The following is a 17,927-nucleotide window of genomic DNA, read 5'->3' on the forward strand; positions in this document are numbered from 1 at the left end:
ATATAATAAACTTCCACAGAAAATCAAAGAACTTAACATAAGAAAATTAAAAAAAGAGGTAAAGAACATTTTATTAACACATATGCCATTTTGCACAAATGAATACCTAAATTTAAAATTTTAGAATTTAACGTTTCTTGATACTGCCCTTGACCATTTATGTTTCAGGTAACTCAGAGTTGAAGAAAAGACAGGGGAAAGCAACAAGAGAAGATACTAGGTAGAACAGTGGAGACTGAAGATCAAGCTTGTCCTATATATATTTTTTTTATTTTTTTTTCTCTCTTCTTTTTGCATGTCACTTAATATTAAACTGTTAAATTTATTTAGAATTAAGTCTATTTTTGTATTATATTGTATGTTATGTCATTTTTCTTGTGTACTGACGACGCCATGAATGCTTGTAATTCTATTCGGCTAATAAAGATCTAATCTAATCTAATCTAATCTAATCTAATCTAATCGCTTGAGAAATATATCCTCATTTCAAGCAGCCACCCCTGCAAGAGTAAATTAGCTACCACTATGTTATTTTATCAGGAATACACCTCACATACATTCGCTAAATTCAAAAATTGTTTTCAACGAATAATAACACTAAGTAGTGGCATGTATATTTCTTCTCATGACCAATTTCCAGTTTTATTCCAGCTTTTGTAACTGAAAGTTTAATGCACAAAGTTGTACAAATAGTCTTACTGTGTGTACATAAATATTAATAGTTTCTTATTTAATGAATTTAGAATACTAGTGATAAGTGTATATAGGATATTAATACTACGTTATATTGTATATTATATGTAAACATAACATTATAGTGCTTATTATAGGCCTACAAATACTTACGTACTTACATAGAAAATATTGGTAAGTGTGTGAAATATTTATCCAGAAAATGACACGGTTTATAAGTTACTAGAAACGTCATTTTATAGACTTAAATATGAGGTCAAAAATGTTTTAAATTCTGGACAATTTACAATTTCATTTGATATCTGTTTTTAAACAGTGCTAAGAAAATAGAGAAGTTGTATAAAATAACTTAAATAATTCTTCTGATGAAAAGTTTTCTGTTTGAAAAATTTCACACGGAATGCTACATCATAGGACAGACTTTCATCATTAGCCCTATAGCTTTTCACAGAGATATAATGTCCATCCTCAGTGAACTTCAGAGATTTTATGAAGACATCATCGACAGATTTGCAGCTTTGAAAGATAGGAGGATTGACTCACTGTACAGTGTTAATATTGAAATAAATAAATATTTCTGTTTGCATGTGTTCTAGAACTAGTAAAATTGTACACAGTTTACGAATAGTAAGACTATTCATGATATTGGTAAAACTGTGCATGCATTATGTAAGCACTTTTAATTTGTTTTATGGTGAGCGGCTACTGTAAATCTGGAAATTGATGCTGAAAATACTTCATATATCACACTTATCTTAAGCCAGGATTATGAAACTTGTATATGTATAAATTAAAAATAACACCGCTAAATTGGCAATAACACTCAAATTTTAAAATAAAATAAAAAAATAGCTTTAAAAATAAAACCCTTTCATGGGACTCCAAAAAGAACAGATTTAAACAAAGGAAATCTTCATCTGGTTCAGTTGAAGAGGGGTCCCCATGTGAATGAATAATTTCATTGAAAGTTTTCAGAAGAAAATGAACACTATCCCTTTCTACGGGCAGTATAATCTTGAAGGCACTTGGATGTTGTATTTGTTCGAAAAACATGCTAGCTCCATATACTAAGGTTATCAGATGTCCCCATTTCCCAGGGACAATCCCCGAATTCTTACTTTTGTCCCTGACTAAAATGTGTTCGCAGAATGTTCCCAGTTTTTAATAAACTTCCCAAATTGTTCCCATTTTCAAACGTGAATTATAAAGGATCAGTGACAAGTCAAAGCTGTTAATAGTTGATATATTTCTCTACTATATGGTGAGAAGATCGTGCTCGTAGTTTTTCTACACCTTTAATGCATATACTGCATTGCTTCATTCTTGCTTTTGATTTACGAAAGGAGTTTTAAATTCGGAAACAGAATTCTTTGTAGCAGCAATATGTATTGTGTAGATAGACAATGGTAGCTATTACACATGCTAAAAGACGAGTTTTGAGTACAGTATGTAATGTAAAAATTACATATCAGAAAGGTAAAAAACGTGTGTTGTAGGTGATACATTGTTGAAAGCTGTTACTGAACATGTACAACAAAAATATATAAAAGTGGTGTGCTCGCTCATAGTAGTTGCTCTGAATTGTCCACTTACTTCAAAAGTTTTATTCCAGACAAAAATGCAATGTTAATTGTACTACAAGAAGGTACTTTTGTATTCGATATCATAAAATCATTAGATTTTAAGTCCACAGACTGTACATTTGCTCTAGTGAAGAAGTGCTATGAACCAAAGTTCACGTGTTCCTCAACGAAAATGAAAGCAATTATTGGTTTTGTCAGCTATGAACATAATGTGGACTTCACAACGCTCAAGATTTTGTGTAAGAACAGTCCAATCCATGTCGGTTGTCATCACAAACTTTCCCATGACATGTCAGGAATTTACAACAAACCTTGCTTCTGGACAAAACATATCAGAAAAAAACCTCTCATCAGAAAAATATGTGTGATTTTATGTTCGAATTGTAAATGTTATACTTTTTTGTGTCAATCTTGTAGTAATTTAATTTAATTTAATTTAGTAATAATAGGTCAATAATAATAATAATAATAATTATAATAATAATAATAATAATAATAGCTACAATAACAATAGCAGCAAGAACAACTGTAACACTAATGTATGGGTCATACCGTGGAGCTGACCCGTTGTCCCTGGATTTCAAGTAAAAAATCTGGTAACCTTACCATATACTGTTAAGTACTGGGCAATCTGTTGAAGTAAGGAAGAAACTACAGAAGAATTTTCAATTCATATTGGTTTTATCATCACCTGTCAAAATATCTGCATTCATTTCCTTGACACCCTGTTTAGGAGAGACGTAAATATACAATATTACCTGAAATGCTAACTGCATGACTGAATCAGGACTAACTTCAAGTTTCTTGCAGATCTTCCTACCATAATTCTCAACTTCCATGTAACTTATATTCAGGGAATTGCAGAAATCTTCATAGTGCTTAATTCCTTCCTTCACAAAATGCTTCGCTTTTTCATCTAACTTGAATTCTGTAATAAAACAAAATGAAGGAACAACATAAAATTTCAAACACAATACTTGGCTGAATTCCTAGCATATGTGGAAAAGTGTGAACAATCTGTTGCATCAGATGTTAATTTTACTAGTATTTGAGTTCACAGGACATTTTAATGGATGGAATTGTCTGTAATAGTCGTAACATCGTCGGTTTATAAGCAAAACACATTAAGTAAAAAATATTACTGCTGAGAAACAGGCGTATATAATGTACAGCTGTCAAAAGAAAAAGTGGCCACTCTCTAGAAACTAAATTCCCTTCGGGTATCTCTGCTACAATTCAGAGACAGGCGATGTTACATGTTGTTGGACCATGTTGCCTAATATCTACAGTTATAATTAAAGTGTTCTACGTGTTACTGTGGTAGCGTTTTGGGCTGGTATTTGTGAGGTCATGCATTCAAATACAACGTAGTGCTTTTTAGGTTTTTTTGCTTTTAAGAGAGAGACAAATTATAATTGCTCCTGTCTCTTTTATGACTGTTTTAGTAATTAACATCAGGTTCATGAATATATTATGCCATGACTTTATCATTATTTATTATGACATTAAGGCTGCAAATGGAAAGAAGAAATATTATATTCTCAAAAAAATATCTTTCGTGGCATAAACAAAACAACTTACTGACATCTGCCTTAGAAAATCCAAACAATTAAAAGTTAAAAAAACAAAACAAAAGCCACAATTCAATACTTAGTCCATCTTCCTCCCATCTCGATCACATCTTGCAGTCAAGTGGGGATGGAATCGACTAGTCTTTTCAAATGGCAACTATTCTCAAACACAGCATCCCAGGCATCCTGGACGAGATTCTACAAATCATTAGGACGTCTTGGAGGCGGATTGGATCAAATTTTCTGCATATGCTTCTTTACTTGTATCCTGTAGCTCAGTCAGAAGAACGTTCGAATTTAAATGTCAATGTCTCAGGTTCAAATCCTGGTCACTCTTTTTCATTTTATTGTGTGCACAGGATAGTATAATGTAATAATATAAGAAGAAAAGCTAACACTAGTATTATGCAACTATATTGTTTCAAATCTAACATTACACTTAAATTATTTATATCGCTAAAGGATGATAATAGAATATAAATGATAACTTGAATATTATTTATATCACTAAAAATAGATATCAAAATAAAATGCTAACTTGAATATTATTTATAACACTAAAGAACCATAACAGAGTACAAATGATAACTTGAATTTTATTTATATCACTAAAGAACGATAACATAATATAAATGATAACTTGAATATTATTTATATCGTTAAAGAACGATAACAAAATAAAATAACTTGAACAAGGCTCGAATTCATAACCTTCGAATCATTTAGCAAACACACTACCACTCCTCTACGTGACGCAGATGTGAATGACTCCTGCTTTAACATCTTAGTTCCGAAACTGCTTCTATAAGCGTATGCATCATATACCATCACTGTTATCTGAAGTGAACTTGGAAAATATTCAATGTTCACAAGTGCGGCCACTTTTTTTTTTTTTTTTGACAGCTGTACATAATGTATGTGTATAAACTTAGAATTGGAAAATTAAACATACATAAAGAGAAACAACTTAGTAAAGATAATATTTTGACGATTCAGTTTTGTTAAGAGCTTTCAAAACATCTTTTTCTCAGGAGTAATATTTTTTACTTAGTATTTTGCTTCTAAGCCAATGACATATCTCTCTGTTACAGAAAATTATTCATCAATGTGAAATAAATGGAATAACAGAAAATAACAGAAGTTATAATCAAGGAATGTGTAATCATACTTTACTATATAGGACAATACGAGAGCTTAGTGTGAAACTAACGTAACTACAAAAATTAACATTTTTAAGTCTTTATACCAATCAATAACAATTTATTCATTCTACTACTTGGTCACAAAATATCGTAACTCAGTTTCGAACAGTCATGTATATAATACAATTCGTAATTACAAAACATGATGGTACTGGTATAGTTCATATGAAATAAGGTTATTGCCTGTTAAGAATTTTGTTGTGAATAAAACATTGATTGTAGTTACGTTAGTTTCATATTAAGCTCTCGAATAATACACTCAGTAGTGATACTAGGTACAGACTGAATTGATCTAGGTTTGACCCTAGCCAATCCATAGAAAGGGATTTCTCTCTTAACCATAACTTCCAGAATTGTTCTTGGACCCATTGGACACGTTGGATGAACACAAGTGACATCTCACCTTTTTCTAGGATCCAGATTATGAAAGTAGACATACTATTTTCTTGTCTCCCATGGATCTTTTTGGTCAAAGTGGGATGGTTTTATTTTTATATTAACATACAACATAATCCTTACCTAATTTCCTGACAAGTGTTTCTGGTCTGCAGTCAGAAGGTTTCGTATCAGGATGAATTCGAGGTTTCTCAGAGCTATCTTTGTACATATCTTTAAAATATCTCAGTATTGCAACTCCATCACCCCATGAATGTTCAAAATTCAATCCAACATATCCATCCTTCGTTGTAAGCATTGAAAAAGACTTGTCAAACCACCTGAGAAAAATTCATATTATTACTTTCTACTTTCTTGTATGGTAACTTAGCAAAATACCTAGGCATTGACACCAACTCCACGAATTCACATTGTTACTGCGTCTATAAATAGAGTGTAATGCCACTGAGTACCTATACACCAAAGCATAACTGAGAAGATATCTAGATAAAAAAAAACTATACTGTATATATACTGTGTTTTTATTTGTATCCAATTATGTAAAGATTAATTTTTCGTCCTACAGAATTTATCTGTTATGTAGAGGAGAAATTTTGTAGGACCAAAAATTAATCATTACGTAGATTCTTCGCTCAACAGTCCATATACTGTGGAATCCCAGCCACCAAGTCACTCAATTGATTGCGCTTCTTGTATAATGACAGTTGACTTAATATATGTCAGCATATATATCGAACATGGAGTAAGGCCACAAAGAGGAAGACACTAGAGGCGAGGGATTCAATCCGGTGCTGTGGATTGAACTTTGGCATAGCTCAGTGGTTAGAACACTTGGTATGTAGAACCAAGGACCTGGGTTTGATCCCCGGTGCCAGAGCGAATTTTTCTCCTCTAATAATAATTATATCCAATTGTTTTGCTGAAAACGTGTATATTTTAAAACACCCATACTTTCATATCAGATAATATACTCGTATATTTTGATGACAGCATTTCTTTACTCCCTCTGTCTTCTAGCTCCTTTCATACATAAATCAGATCCAAACCCACACCCTGACGAAGGTATGCTCTTCTGAGAAACAGCTTAAACATGAGCTGTTTCAATAATCTTTACCTGATCAGTGCATGCCATTCTATATTCCAATCCATGTTTCTCTAATAAGTCTTGTAGCTTTGAGGTGTGGAACAAGTTGAGTAATATACAAAAACTGCATTCATTCATTTCTATTTTTCTGCCCAAGGCAGGTCTTTCACTGCAAACCCAGTATTCTCTAATCTTCCTATTTTTCGCCTTTCTTTAAGTCTCCACATAAGATCCATAAATCTTAATGTTGCCTACTATCTGATATCTTCTTCTGCCCTGAACTTTTCTCCCATTCACCATTCCTTCCACTGCATCCTTCAACAAGTAGTTTCTTCTTAGCTAGTGATCCAAGCAATTTCTTTTCCTCTTCCTGATCAGTTTCAGCATTATTCTTTCTTTACCCACTCTTTCTAGCACACTTATTGACTGTCATTTGTTTAAGAAAATTACGATTTTTTAGAAACAAGGATTGGTGGACTGGATAACAACGTGCAGTTTTTCTTAGTGCAATTTATAGAAATGATGATTGTATGGTTGCTGTTAAAAATAATATTGGCATCACTTTCATCACGGAAGGCATGATCACGTCCCATCTGAACATGCGTATAGGTATGGGTGCACAACATTTTTAAACGAGAGGTGCTTTGAAGAAAAAATCTACAGGTAAGTCTCAGAGTATTGAAACTCAAGAAACAACACTTACAATGAGAAATGTTGTTACGCAAAGTCCAGTAGTTTCTATGAGAGGAATTTCGCTGGCAATGCATATCTTAAATGCTAGAGTGCATAGAATTTTATAATTTTATGTGACAAATTTTTTTAACTAATGATGGTTACTTGAGTGTTCGTCTTTCACTCATATGTAGGGTTACCAAACATCCATATTTATCAGGACATGTCAGTATTTTGAAGGTCTGTATTTATTCTGGAAGATTTGTTAAATGTCCGTATTTTTATGAAAAAGTCCAAATCATCTCATTTTCAATAATTATATTTCAAAACATAATTCTGAGCCGTGAATAAAACTTTAGTTTTTCGTTGATATATTTTATTCAGAGAGTGAACTCACTTTAACAGTACACTAGTGCTCCAAGTATTAGACTCACTGGTCAATAAACTTTAGTTTTTCGTCAATATATTTTATTCAGAGACTGAATTAACATCAATGGTACAATAGTGCTCTAAGAATTAGTGTCATTGGTCAATAAACTTCAGTTTTTCGTCCATATATTTTATTCAGAGAGTGAACTCACTTCAACGGTACAATAGTGCTCCAAGCATTGGAGTCACTGGTAAATAAATTTTAGTCTTTCGTCCTTATATTTTATTCAAGGACTGAACTCACTTCAACGACGCAAAGTGCTCCAAGTATTAGCGTCTCTCTGGAATACAAACCACGAATAAATCATAGCAGATTACACTTTGTTCATAAAATCGATCAATTGGGATGCATAAACATCAGCATGTCCCTCGGCACCACCAGTAACACGAGGTTAACCAATTTCAGTTTTTTTCCCCACCTGGAAATCAGCATCTGCCGTGTACAGGTGGCGACTGTTGTTACTAACTGCAGGACAGCAGCGATAGAATTGTGCTTGAAGCGTATGGATATACTAACGTCTCAGGTTAAACGATTAGAAATATGGATGACTCTAAAAAGCGGAAAGGTAAAGCAAACTGCTGTATTTTTGGGTGTAGTAATGCTTATAGGAACATACTGACCGATATTGTTTTTATTCATTCCCAAAACAGAAACCTGAAGCGGAATGATGCTAATATTGTGGATCCAAGCAGTACGCAGATGAAAGTAAATAGGGCTACACTGCTTGCAATCATATTATTATTATATACTAATATAAAAAATAGAATGTATATTGTATATTATATTATGTTTATAAATAACAATTAAGTTAACAACAACGGGAATTTATAATCTAAATTTCAATGCTGTATGTGCTATTATATTTAAAGTAAAAACACAGTACATAATTACTGAGTTCTTTACATACATATTATGTATGATATTAGCAATAATAAATAATAATATATTTATTTTTAAATGTATTCATATCGATATTTAATTCTTAACTTAAAGTGCTGATAATTCACCTTGGGAACCAACACCTGCAACAAGAATTTGCAGTATTCATTTTATTGGGAACGAGATCAGGACACCCCCAAAACTATCATACTGTTCCCAGTATTTTTCCAAAAGATTACAAGGAAATGGCTGCCTCGTCTCAACTAGCTTCGGAAAGGTACGAAGAAGAGATGAAAAATTAAGTATTATGGAAGGTGAACGCTCAACAAGTGTTGTTTCGAAAAATGAAGTAGCCATACAGGCAGAAGTGAACCATTCTTAGTGATTTTGTTTTTTCTTTCACAATTGATTTGTGTGAATTGTCTACTCAAGTGTCTATTTCATTACATGTCGAACTGAAGTCACATAAGAAATGTTATGACAAGAGTTCAGGAACAGAAGATATGTGTAATGAAATGCAAAGTTTCCAAGTTTATTCTTCAGTAAGAGATGAGACAGAACTACGGACTTACCGGGAGTGACATTTGTGGGTTTGAATATATTGTTAAAATTGCTGCTGATTGAAACACAATCATACAGTAAGATTAGTAAAAAAAATGGTCTACTCATATTTTCAAATTAAAATAAAAACTGGATTGTCGTATTCTGCTATAAGGGTGATATTTGGAATTAATCAGACAACTATGTGATTGTGATGTTCTGTATTTTTACCACCACTTTAATGTTGTTGACATCCACAATGGGTTTTGGCCTAGCAGAGAAAGTATTCAGGAAACAATGCCCGCAATAATGAAAAGAAAGTAGACTACCCAAAATACAGAGTGACAATTAATTGTATTGAAGTTAAAGTGGAACAACCACCCATCGTGGATCAAATGGTGGCTTTCAAATCTAAATGCTATGGTGGCAGATCGAGTGACACATTCATAACAACTGATTGCAGATTATTGACTCTATTAAAAAGTGGTGATGAAGTCAGGTTTTCCTGGAATAAAAACAAACCTCTCCGATAAAGGGATCATTGTTGTTACTCCACCGCATGATGGCAAATTAACAGCTGAAGAAGTCGAAACTACTTACAGTGTTGCCAGTGTCCGAATTCATGTTGAAAGGTGCATCAGCGAATTAAAATATATAACATTTTACACAAACTATCACTTGAACTGTTTCCGTATGTTCATCTTTTTTTTTTTTTTTTTTTTTTTTTTAGTCAAATGTCCGAAGATAATTCTGAACCCCACAAGTGATACCAAGAAGGCACCACTTACGAGGCAACTAGGCCAGAAGATCATGGGATAGGGTGGCCAGTTCCTTTTCCCCTCCATTACATACATCGCCGATTAGCTACATATTACACTAGTCTGACTTCATATGAATACAAACAATATTGTTCTTCCTTTGACACATCGTCAAGTGAGATGAGATGTACATATCAGCTAGAACCTCAATCAGAAGTAGTATGTTGATGATATTGTTCATATGTGTTGTGTTTTAGCGAATTTGCAGTCGCCCATTATTCAGGAAGTGTAATTAAGACTACTTTTAGAATTAAATCACATACGTAATTTATAGAGACATAATTCACATATAAATATTACACACGTCATGACATCAAATATAAATATATCAATGTTTTCGTAATATGACTTCCCCCTCATTCAATGGCCTGAAATCTGATTTAAATGCCAAACAACTACACTGATATTTTAGGAACTTTGTAGTTACATTTTTACACTCCTCTAGCAGTAGCCTACTGGACTTTCCACTGCGTCTATTAAATAATTAAAGACTCGAGAATGCTGGATTTGCAGTGAAAGACCTGCCTTTGGGCAGAACACAATGAATGAATGAATGAATGAATGAATGAATGAATCCATTCTTACTAATTCTACAACTTTTTATGGGCAGAAAGCTGCATCTAATTTCTATATCACACATGACTAGTGAATGACTGCAAGCCTGTAGTTAATTAGGAGTTGAGACACTGGGCGGCGCTACCAGTACGATTTTCGGACCCATGCACGGTGCCTATAGATGGAGTGAATAAGGATGCTGTATCATTAAGATTGAGGAACTGGAGAATGATTGCATTGGATCGGGACAGGTGGAGGAGAGTTCTTCTGGGGCCCAGATTCAGAGATGAATTGTAGCGTCATGGATGATGATTAATTTTGGATAAATTATGGAATGATGTGCCAAAGCAAATCTGTCCCAACACAGTCTCTATCTACCATTAATGCTACTTGAATAATTCATGATTTAAGTTCCAGACTTCAGTATGAAAAGACAAAGTCATCATTTAGCTAGTAGTCCACTACTATGGTTTTAGAGTTAACAATAATAAAAATGATTAATTAAACATTTACCTATTACGTCCATCACTATGTAGAAAATGTTCCAACAAAAATTGAAGATTGTCAGCAATTTCACAATCATCAAAGCATAAAGTGAAGATTCCTGAATCAATCATGTTGAGCACATCACTGTTGCCTATTGTCTCCAGATGTTCTCTTGCTTTAGCCCATGTATCTCTGTTCTCAGCTGTTAATATTCCAATTGGATATTCTGCTGGAGGAGTTGTATCATCCAAAATGTACTTCATGCAAGCTAGAAGATCTGTTGGATGTAGTATATTACCTGATGAGAATAAAATGGCAAGTTAATATGCGATGGTATCTCTCTACATGTAACTTGAATTAATTGCGTCTCTATTAATTCACAATTATTCTGTAGAACACGTAAACTGATCTCGCCCAAAGATTACAGCCTGTTCACAATGTCTGCGTTCATTTCGTTTGTAACATTAGAAAATTCGATCATGTAACACTGTCACTAGAACTGTTATCTTAAAGAAAGAAGATTCTTCAACTCCCTTTCATTACTACTTAAAATCATCCACAGCTCCACACCCTCTTACCTAGCATCTCGTTTTGTTTACCTTTCACTACCTCGAACCCAGAATATGTACCTTCTCTCTATTCCTCTGCACAGAACATCCTTCTACTCATCATCTTTCAGCATATCGATTTGACGCCTCTGGAATTCTCTTCCTGACCATGTCAGAGACTGTCGGACAATATCAAAATTCAAAATTCAAATTCAAATTAAGGAATCACATTCTAGTTCATGGAATTGCTTGTTGAACACCTGTCAGGTTGCACAACTTCGGCTTAAACCGTAACATATAATAAACATTATAACTATGCTGTTCTCAATTTTACCCTTAATGTATAACGCATCAGCATCAGCAGCAGCAGCAGCAGCATCATCATCATCATCATCATCATCATCATCATCATCATCATCATCATCATCATCATCATCATCATCATCATCATCATCATCATCATCATCATCATCATCATCATCATCATCATCATCATCATCATCATCATCATCATCATCATCATCATCATCATCATCATCATCATCATCATCATCATCACTATCCCCATTGCTATCTTTTCTTTTCTTGTATTAGCTCAATGAAAGCTCTATAGTGTTCTTTTGATCCTCTACAGGGCTTTAATTTAATCTGTATTATTTTTGTCAGTGTTTGTATTTTTTGTATTTATGTGTGCTATCTGGTAGAATGGAAGAAAAGACCATACAGCCTTAATCCTGACAGATTAAATAAATAAATAATAAACTAATAATGCTAATAATGCTGGAACTCAATGTTTTAATTATTCTTCGTGTAGGGAAAGAATGTGCATGACAGTTCAGCGAAGAATCAGCAAGGGAGAGGGTATGAAACAGTTCTTTCCGAATGGCTAGAATGCAAGGTTGTCCTTACATTATGATGTAACCATGTAGCTAACAAAACAAACCCTTTTTGGTGAGAGAATTCAGTCAGTCCCTGTTATTCAACACAGGCATGTTGCTGAAGTGCTTGAGATTACTTTCAGTTACTTATTAGTGTTAATGTTTATTTAATAAAATTAGAGTGTAATTATATGTAAATAAAGGTAAAGCCAACCCATTACAGATTACATCAGCCCAGAAGATGGCGGGAAGGTAAAGCTCCCACCTTTACAGAAAATTTATATTAAGACAGTAGGGATGTCAATCCTACATGCCCATCAGAATTATCCCCAAGGAAATGCCCCTAGTAAGCATTTCCGTTAAAGACTGAGTAAAACCCAGCACCACATTGTGACTGGAAGGATTAAAATAGACAAAATTCATGACTCCATTGGGATCGAACCTGTAACCTTTCGGCTTTGCAACATTACACCTTAACCACAATGCTATCACTTGTCCCTAATTCTAATAGGATATTTTAAATACATGAGTGTGGTCATAATTTACTTTAAATCTGTAGTCGATTTGCAAAAGGGGACACGTCCAAAATAACAGTGTTGGGAAATCACAAAAAAAAAAAAAAACTGTAACAGAATTAAAAAGTTAAAATGTTCATGGATCCTGAATGTATGTATTCATAGTGATCTAATTAGAACAAAATATATGAACATTTCAATCTGTTAACTTAGTTATAGTTTTTGCGATTTCCAACACTTTGTTATATTGGACATGTTCCCTTTTGCAAATCGACGACAGAAATATTATGAATAGCATAGTATAGTTTTCTTTTGCTTATATTTTTGCATTTTGTTGCTAAAACATCTGAGATGCTGAGCATCTATCACCAACCCAAAATCAAAAGAACTTGTGTTTAATGTTAGACAATATTTTGAATTTAAAAATTACAAAAGAATACTCCGAATTTCTGTTACAAAAAGTGACTAGCCTACTGCTGTTGCCCCCAGGTTCAGTTGCTATATAGTGTGAATATTACCAGGGAAAGATGTTATGGTGATACCACCGAGCCTTATTGCCATCTACATAATATGGGTTAAAGACGTGTTCGTTTCAAATTTTCGTTTTTGGCAATATAATGTCATAAAACTATAACGAAAGTGTCTCATTCGCCTTTTACTGTAAATTATCACTATATGAAAAATAGATGCCTGGTGACAGCTAGATTTGGCGACACAAGTCACTGTATGTTGACAAGCTTCCATCATGCACATTCATTCCAGGACTGACATTTTATAAAATGTTGTTGTTTAGTCAACTGTCTGAAGACAGGTCTGAACCTCACAAGTGATACCAAGAAGCCATCACTTATGAGGCAACTAGGTCAAGAGATAATGGAGTAGGGTGGCCAGTTCCTTTCCCCCTCCATTGCATACATCGCTGACTAGCTATATAATACACTAGTCAGACTTCAGATGCATACAAACAATTGTTCTTCCTCTGACACATATCGTCAAGTGAGATGTACTGCCTGATAATAGATGTACATATCGGCCAGAACCTCAATCAGAAATGTAAAAAATGAAAATCAGTCTGAGTAAGTGGATTTGATATGAAAATTAATAACTGACGGAAATTTAACTCCTGAAATATGGTTAAATATTTTGCACAATGTTGAAAAAAGGTTCATGTGTAGGTCACTGTTGCGAAATATAAAAAGAACTTACCATTTTTGTCAAGTACGTCAAAAATATAGAAATGTCCTCTCCTCATCACTACCATGTGTTTAGCGGTTTCATTTCGATACAGAATATCTTTGCCAATCTTTGGTATTCTTGTAGAACTGAACAAGCTTCCATACTGGGACATGTCCAGTGGGAATGCCTGAAATATTTTAAAGCAAAAGTGATAATTCTACTGTATCATCATTAAAGGAATTGGTATATTTTTAAATAGTCTGCTTCTATGGTCCACCAGGCTTAAATCCATCAGTTTCATTATCACTAGTCTGCCACATGGATTTCTGCGAACTTCTCTGAAATGCCTCTTGAATACATTCAACACATTTCTCACATACAATATGTACAAGACATTGGTAACAAACTTCCCATTTCTCTGAGTTGCTTATCCAATTCCATAATCAACATATGTCAGGATATCTGTCCTTACTTCGAGGTTGTACTGTCGATAAAAGTAGCAATGCACACTTTTCATAGATTTCAATTCTGCAAGCAATAGCACACGAAACACCTTTTGCTGTAGCATCCACATGGAGACTAATGCTTCTTCACTAATGCAGGATAGATATCTTCTGTGCTTGCGTCATGTGACGTGTGACACATCTAACATCTGATGAATGGATTAAAAAATTTCAGAACTGCTCTTTACAATATTGGCAAGCTTTTCTTTGAAGCTATTAAATTTTCTTTATATATACAGGGTGTTTCCGGGCTGGTGTTACAAACTTTCAGGGATAATGGCGAAGGGCAATGTATCAATTTGAGATAAGGAACCCTAGTCCGGAAATGACTTATTTGAAATTTATAAGCAAAAATAGTTGTGTGGAAATGGAATTGTAATTTGGCATCATGTTCCCTCCTTCCCTTAACCTTTGGAACAGTCGTAGAAAGATGGTATGGGCTGGATGTCTCCTACATGGGTACTTGTCCAGATACAATCTGTGAGCTTGTCTACTGTTCCCATTGGCTCATCTGTATTCGAAAATCAGGTCTGCTTATTCCGCTCTCGTGTACTCCATTTCACTAGGACTGATCGACTAGACACTGCAACTTGTACACATACACTTCTGTCTACAGACGTGCATATTAGGACCGACCATGTCCATTACACATTACGCTATCTGCATTGCTTTAGTGTAGTTTCCTGTCCCCACCCCCCAGACAGTGCACTGAATGGAATACTGTAAGTAGACAATGTAAACAAGTCATATGAATACAGTATGTGTAAGATGTACAGATAAATATACATAAATAAAGTGTACAGAGGAATAAAATTATTTCATTTCCACACAACTATTTTTGCTTGTAACTTTCGACTCGGTCATTTCCAGACCAGGTTTCCTTATCTCAAATTGATACATGTGCTCTTCCCCATCATCCCTGAAAGTTTGTAACACTAGCCCGGAAACATCCTGTATAAGCAGAACACAGTGTACCTGGCATTCATTTCTGTGTATACAATGTATTGTTAAGCATTCTGACTCTATGGTTTCTGATATGAAAGAACGAAGTTCGATTTAGGCAACTAAATGCTATTTGGGTTATGGTACAGTCTTTTTCTTATTAATAAACTAGCAATACGTACTGCAATGTTACCCACCTTGAAAGGAAAAGCACCATACCAAGCAAGTGATGATGGTAAGAGACGTGTCACTGTTCGGAACAGTTCAGTATCACTCTTCTTTGGATTCAAATGAAATACTTCTGGTTCCAAAAGGCAAGCTCGAATAGATTTCATGAACCTAGAGTTAATTAGTAATTATTTAGAAAGATGCACTCTCACTACAATTATAAATTGACATGGGTATACAATCATATAATTAAATTAGACATGTAATGCACTCAGTTATTGATGTACTGTATTATATTCTAATTATGGTTGCCTAGTGCATGCTGACATTACAGACACCAGTGAATAATTTAAACATCTAAGGTTAAAAAGTTACCAATGAAATACGTAAAATGCCATTCAGTTTTCTCCCTCTAACTGGAGTAGAGAGGTATGGATTTGAAGAGCTTGTAAAAAATACCCGCAAGCTTATCTACCGGATGTCTGTTTAAAATGTAAAATCCCAGGTGGAGTTTGCAATGTCAGTAAACATGATCACAGTTGCTGGCACTTTCAAGGTCTTACACTGGGCACAAGTGATATTCATTACAGAGCAGGTGTCAAGAGTGACTAAGTTTACGTTTCTTGTTTCGAGTGCAGTATAGTGTTGTTTGTTCATATTGTTCCATATTGTGAACAGACACTCAGTATAAGAAATAACATTACATCAGTTATGTTAATGAAGCATTTACAGGAAACATCAGAAAATTACATTTTCCTGCTCATTGGTAATGAATGTGGATGAAAGTATAAAAAAAAAAATGAATGTTCACATTATAAGCACAACACTTTAAGCCAAGAAATGAAAAGCATACTAAAAGATTCAAATCACAGGACTACCATTAAGAAACGAGATAGAAATACTGTAGGTCATGCTAAAATAAATGCTAAAGCTCAATACAGTAAAACTTCATTTACCAGTATATGTTTTTATGGGAGTGTGAAGAAAGAACGCATAGGCCTAAGTAAGGAAAAACTATAACTGAAATGAAATATAATCTCTCTATCTTAAATATAATAAAACAGTTTCAAAAACACTTCAAATTTAAAACTGTTCAAACTAGTTGAAATTCTTTTCATACGATACTCATGTATGTCAACAAAGCCAACACTGAAATGTATTACTGAGGATAGAGCTGCAGTTCCGAAACATGTATAGCTATTATAGATCTGAATGAGAGAACAATGGTGGATTGATATTTGGTAATGGAGTGGAGTGGACTTTTTCTATGCTGTTGATAAGATATAATTTTTCACGACATTTCGAAGATTGGTTTTATCTTCGTCATCAAGTGAGAAAGAAGCCTACTCGTTGGAATTGTTACATACAGCTGTCTGTAATCAGTCATACTCCACTCCATCACCAAATGTGTAGCTATGAAAAGAATTTTGGCAAGTTTTAATAATTTTAAATTAAAGTGTTTTTAAAAGTGTTTTATTACATTAAGATAAAGATATATTTTATATTAATGAAAACACTGTAACACTATATGACTTTGTGAGTTCTGTGGTGGCTGAATGGTCAGACCTTCAGACTGTCACGCAGACGGCCCGGGTTCGATTCCCGGTCAGGTCTGGGATTTTTTAATTGAAAAAAAATCCACAGTGATAAGAGTCGCAGTTGGGATTTTTCCCGGGGTACTTCCGTTTTTCCCCAAATTAGGCATTTACATCATTCCATCACCATTTCTCCATTCCATTATCATTCCATAGCATTCCCCAAACACCAGCCGGCGATGCATGGAGGAGGTTGCCCTAGGGACAAGTGGGGTTGCCTGGTCGAAACTTGGACCAGAGAACCTTGGTGTGGTCGGCCAGTGTGGGTTTGGGAATGCGTCACCAGAGGGCCAGCGCAATAGATCTGAACAAGGTAGCAGTGCTGGACCATAGTGCTCCCCTCCATTCAATTCAATTCAATATGACTTTGTGTGTGTGTGTGTGTCTCTCTCTTTCTCAGTCTATGTCTGCATCTGCGTGTGTGTGTGCGTGTCGAGTGCGTGTGTGTAAATAACTGAAATGGTCTTTAATAACATATAATTATTTGTATTATTTGTATTGCAATATTCTATTGGTAGTACTTTGACTGTTGTATCATTGTTGAAGACATTTCTGATTAATTTTGTAAGTAAAAATGGATCAAGATAATGGTTCAAGAAAGAAAATAATATCTGTGTGGGTGTTTACCCACATCACTTGCGTGATTCGGCATCCGCATATTGCGGATAGATGGCAGGACTGTGACCCATTTTC

The 17,927-nt window shown here is 34.3% G+C and overlaps 1 protein-coding gene across 4 annotated transcripts in view; it reads right to left on the reverse strand.

The window, feature by feature from the left end:
* CPT2 (Carnitine palmitoyltransferase 2) overlaps window positions 1-17,927 on the reverse strand; it is a 107,065-nt gene that overhangs the window by 44,177 nt on the left and 44,961 nt on the right. For all 4 annotated transcript variants that reach the window (XM_069837776.1, XM_069837773.1, XM_069837774.1 and 1 more), the window contains 5 exons: window positions 15,669-15,810; window positions 14,057-14,213; window positions 10,937-11,207; window positions 5,569-5,765; window positions 3,035-3,204 (listed from right to left, as the gene is read on the reverse strand). In XM_069837776.1, the coding sequence (XP_069693877.1) occupies window positions 3,035-3,204; window positions 5,569-5,765; window positions 10,937-11,207; window positions 14,057-14,213; window positions 15,669-15,810 (937 nt within the window). The remainder of the gene's footprint in view (window positions 1-3,034; window positions 3,205-5,568; window positions 5,766-10,936; window positions 11,208-14,056; window positions 14,214-15,668; window positions 15,811-17,927) is intronic.

Source organism: Periplaneta americana, chromosome 10 (assembly GCF_040183065.1).
Source record: "Periplaneta americana isolate PAMFEO1 chromosome 10, P.americana_PAMFEO1_priV1, whole genome shotgun sequence".
In the NCBI taxonomy this organism is placed as follows: domain Eukaryota; kingdom Metazoa; phylum Arthropoda; class Insecta; order Blattodea; family Blattidae; genus Periplaneta; species Periplaneta americana.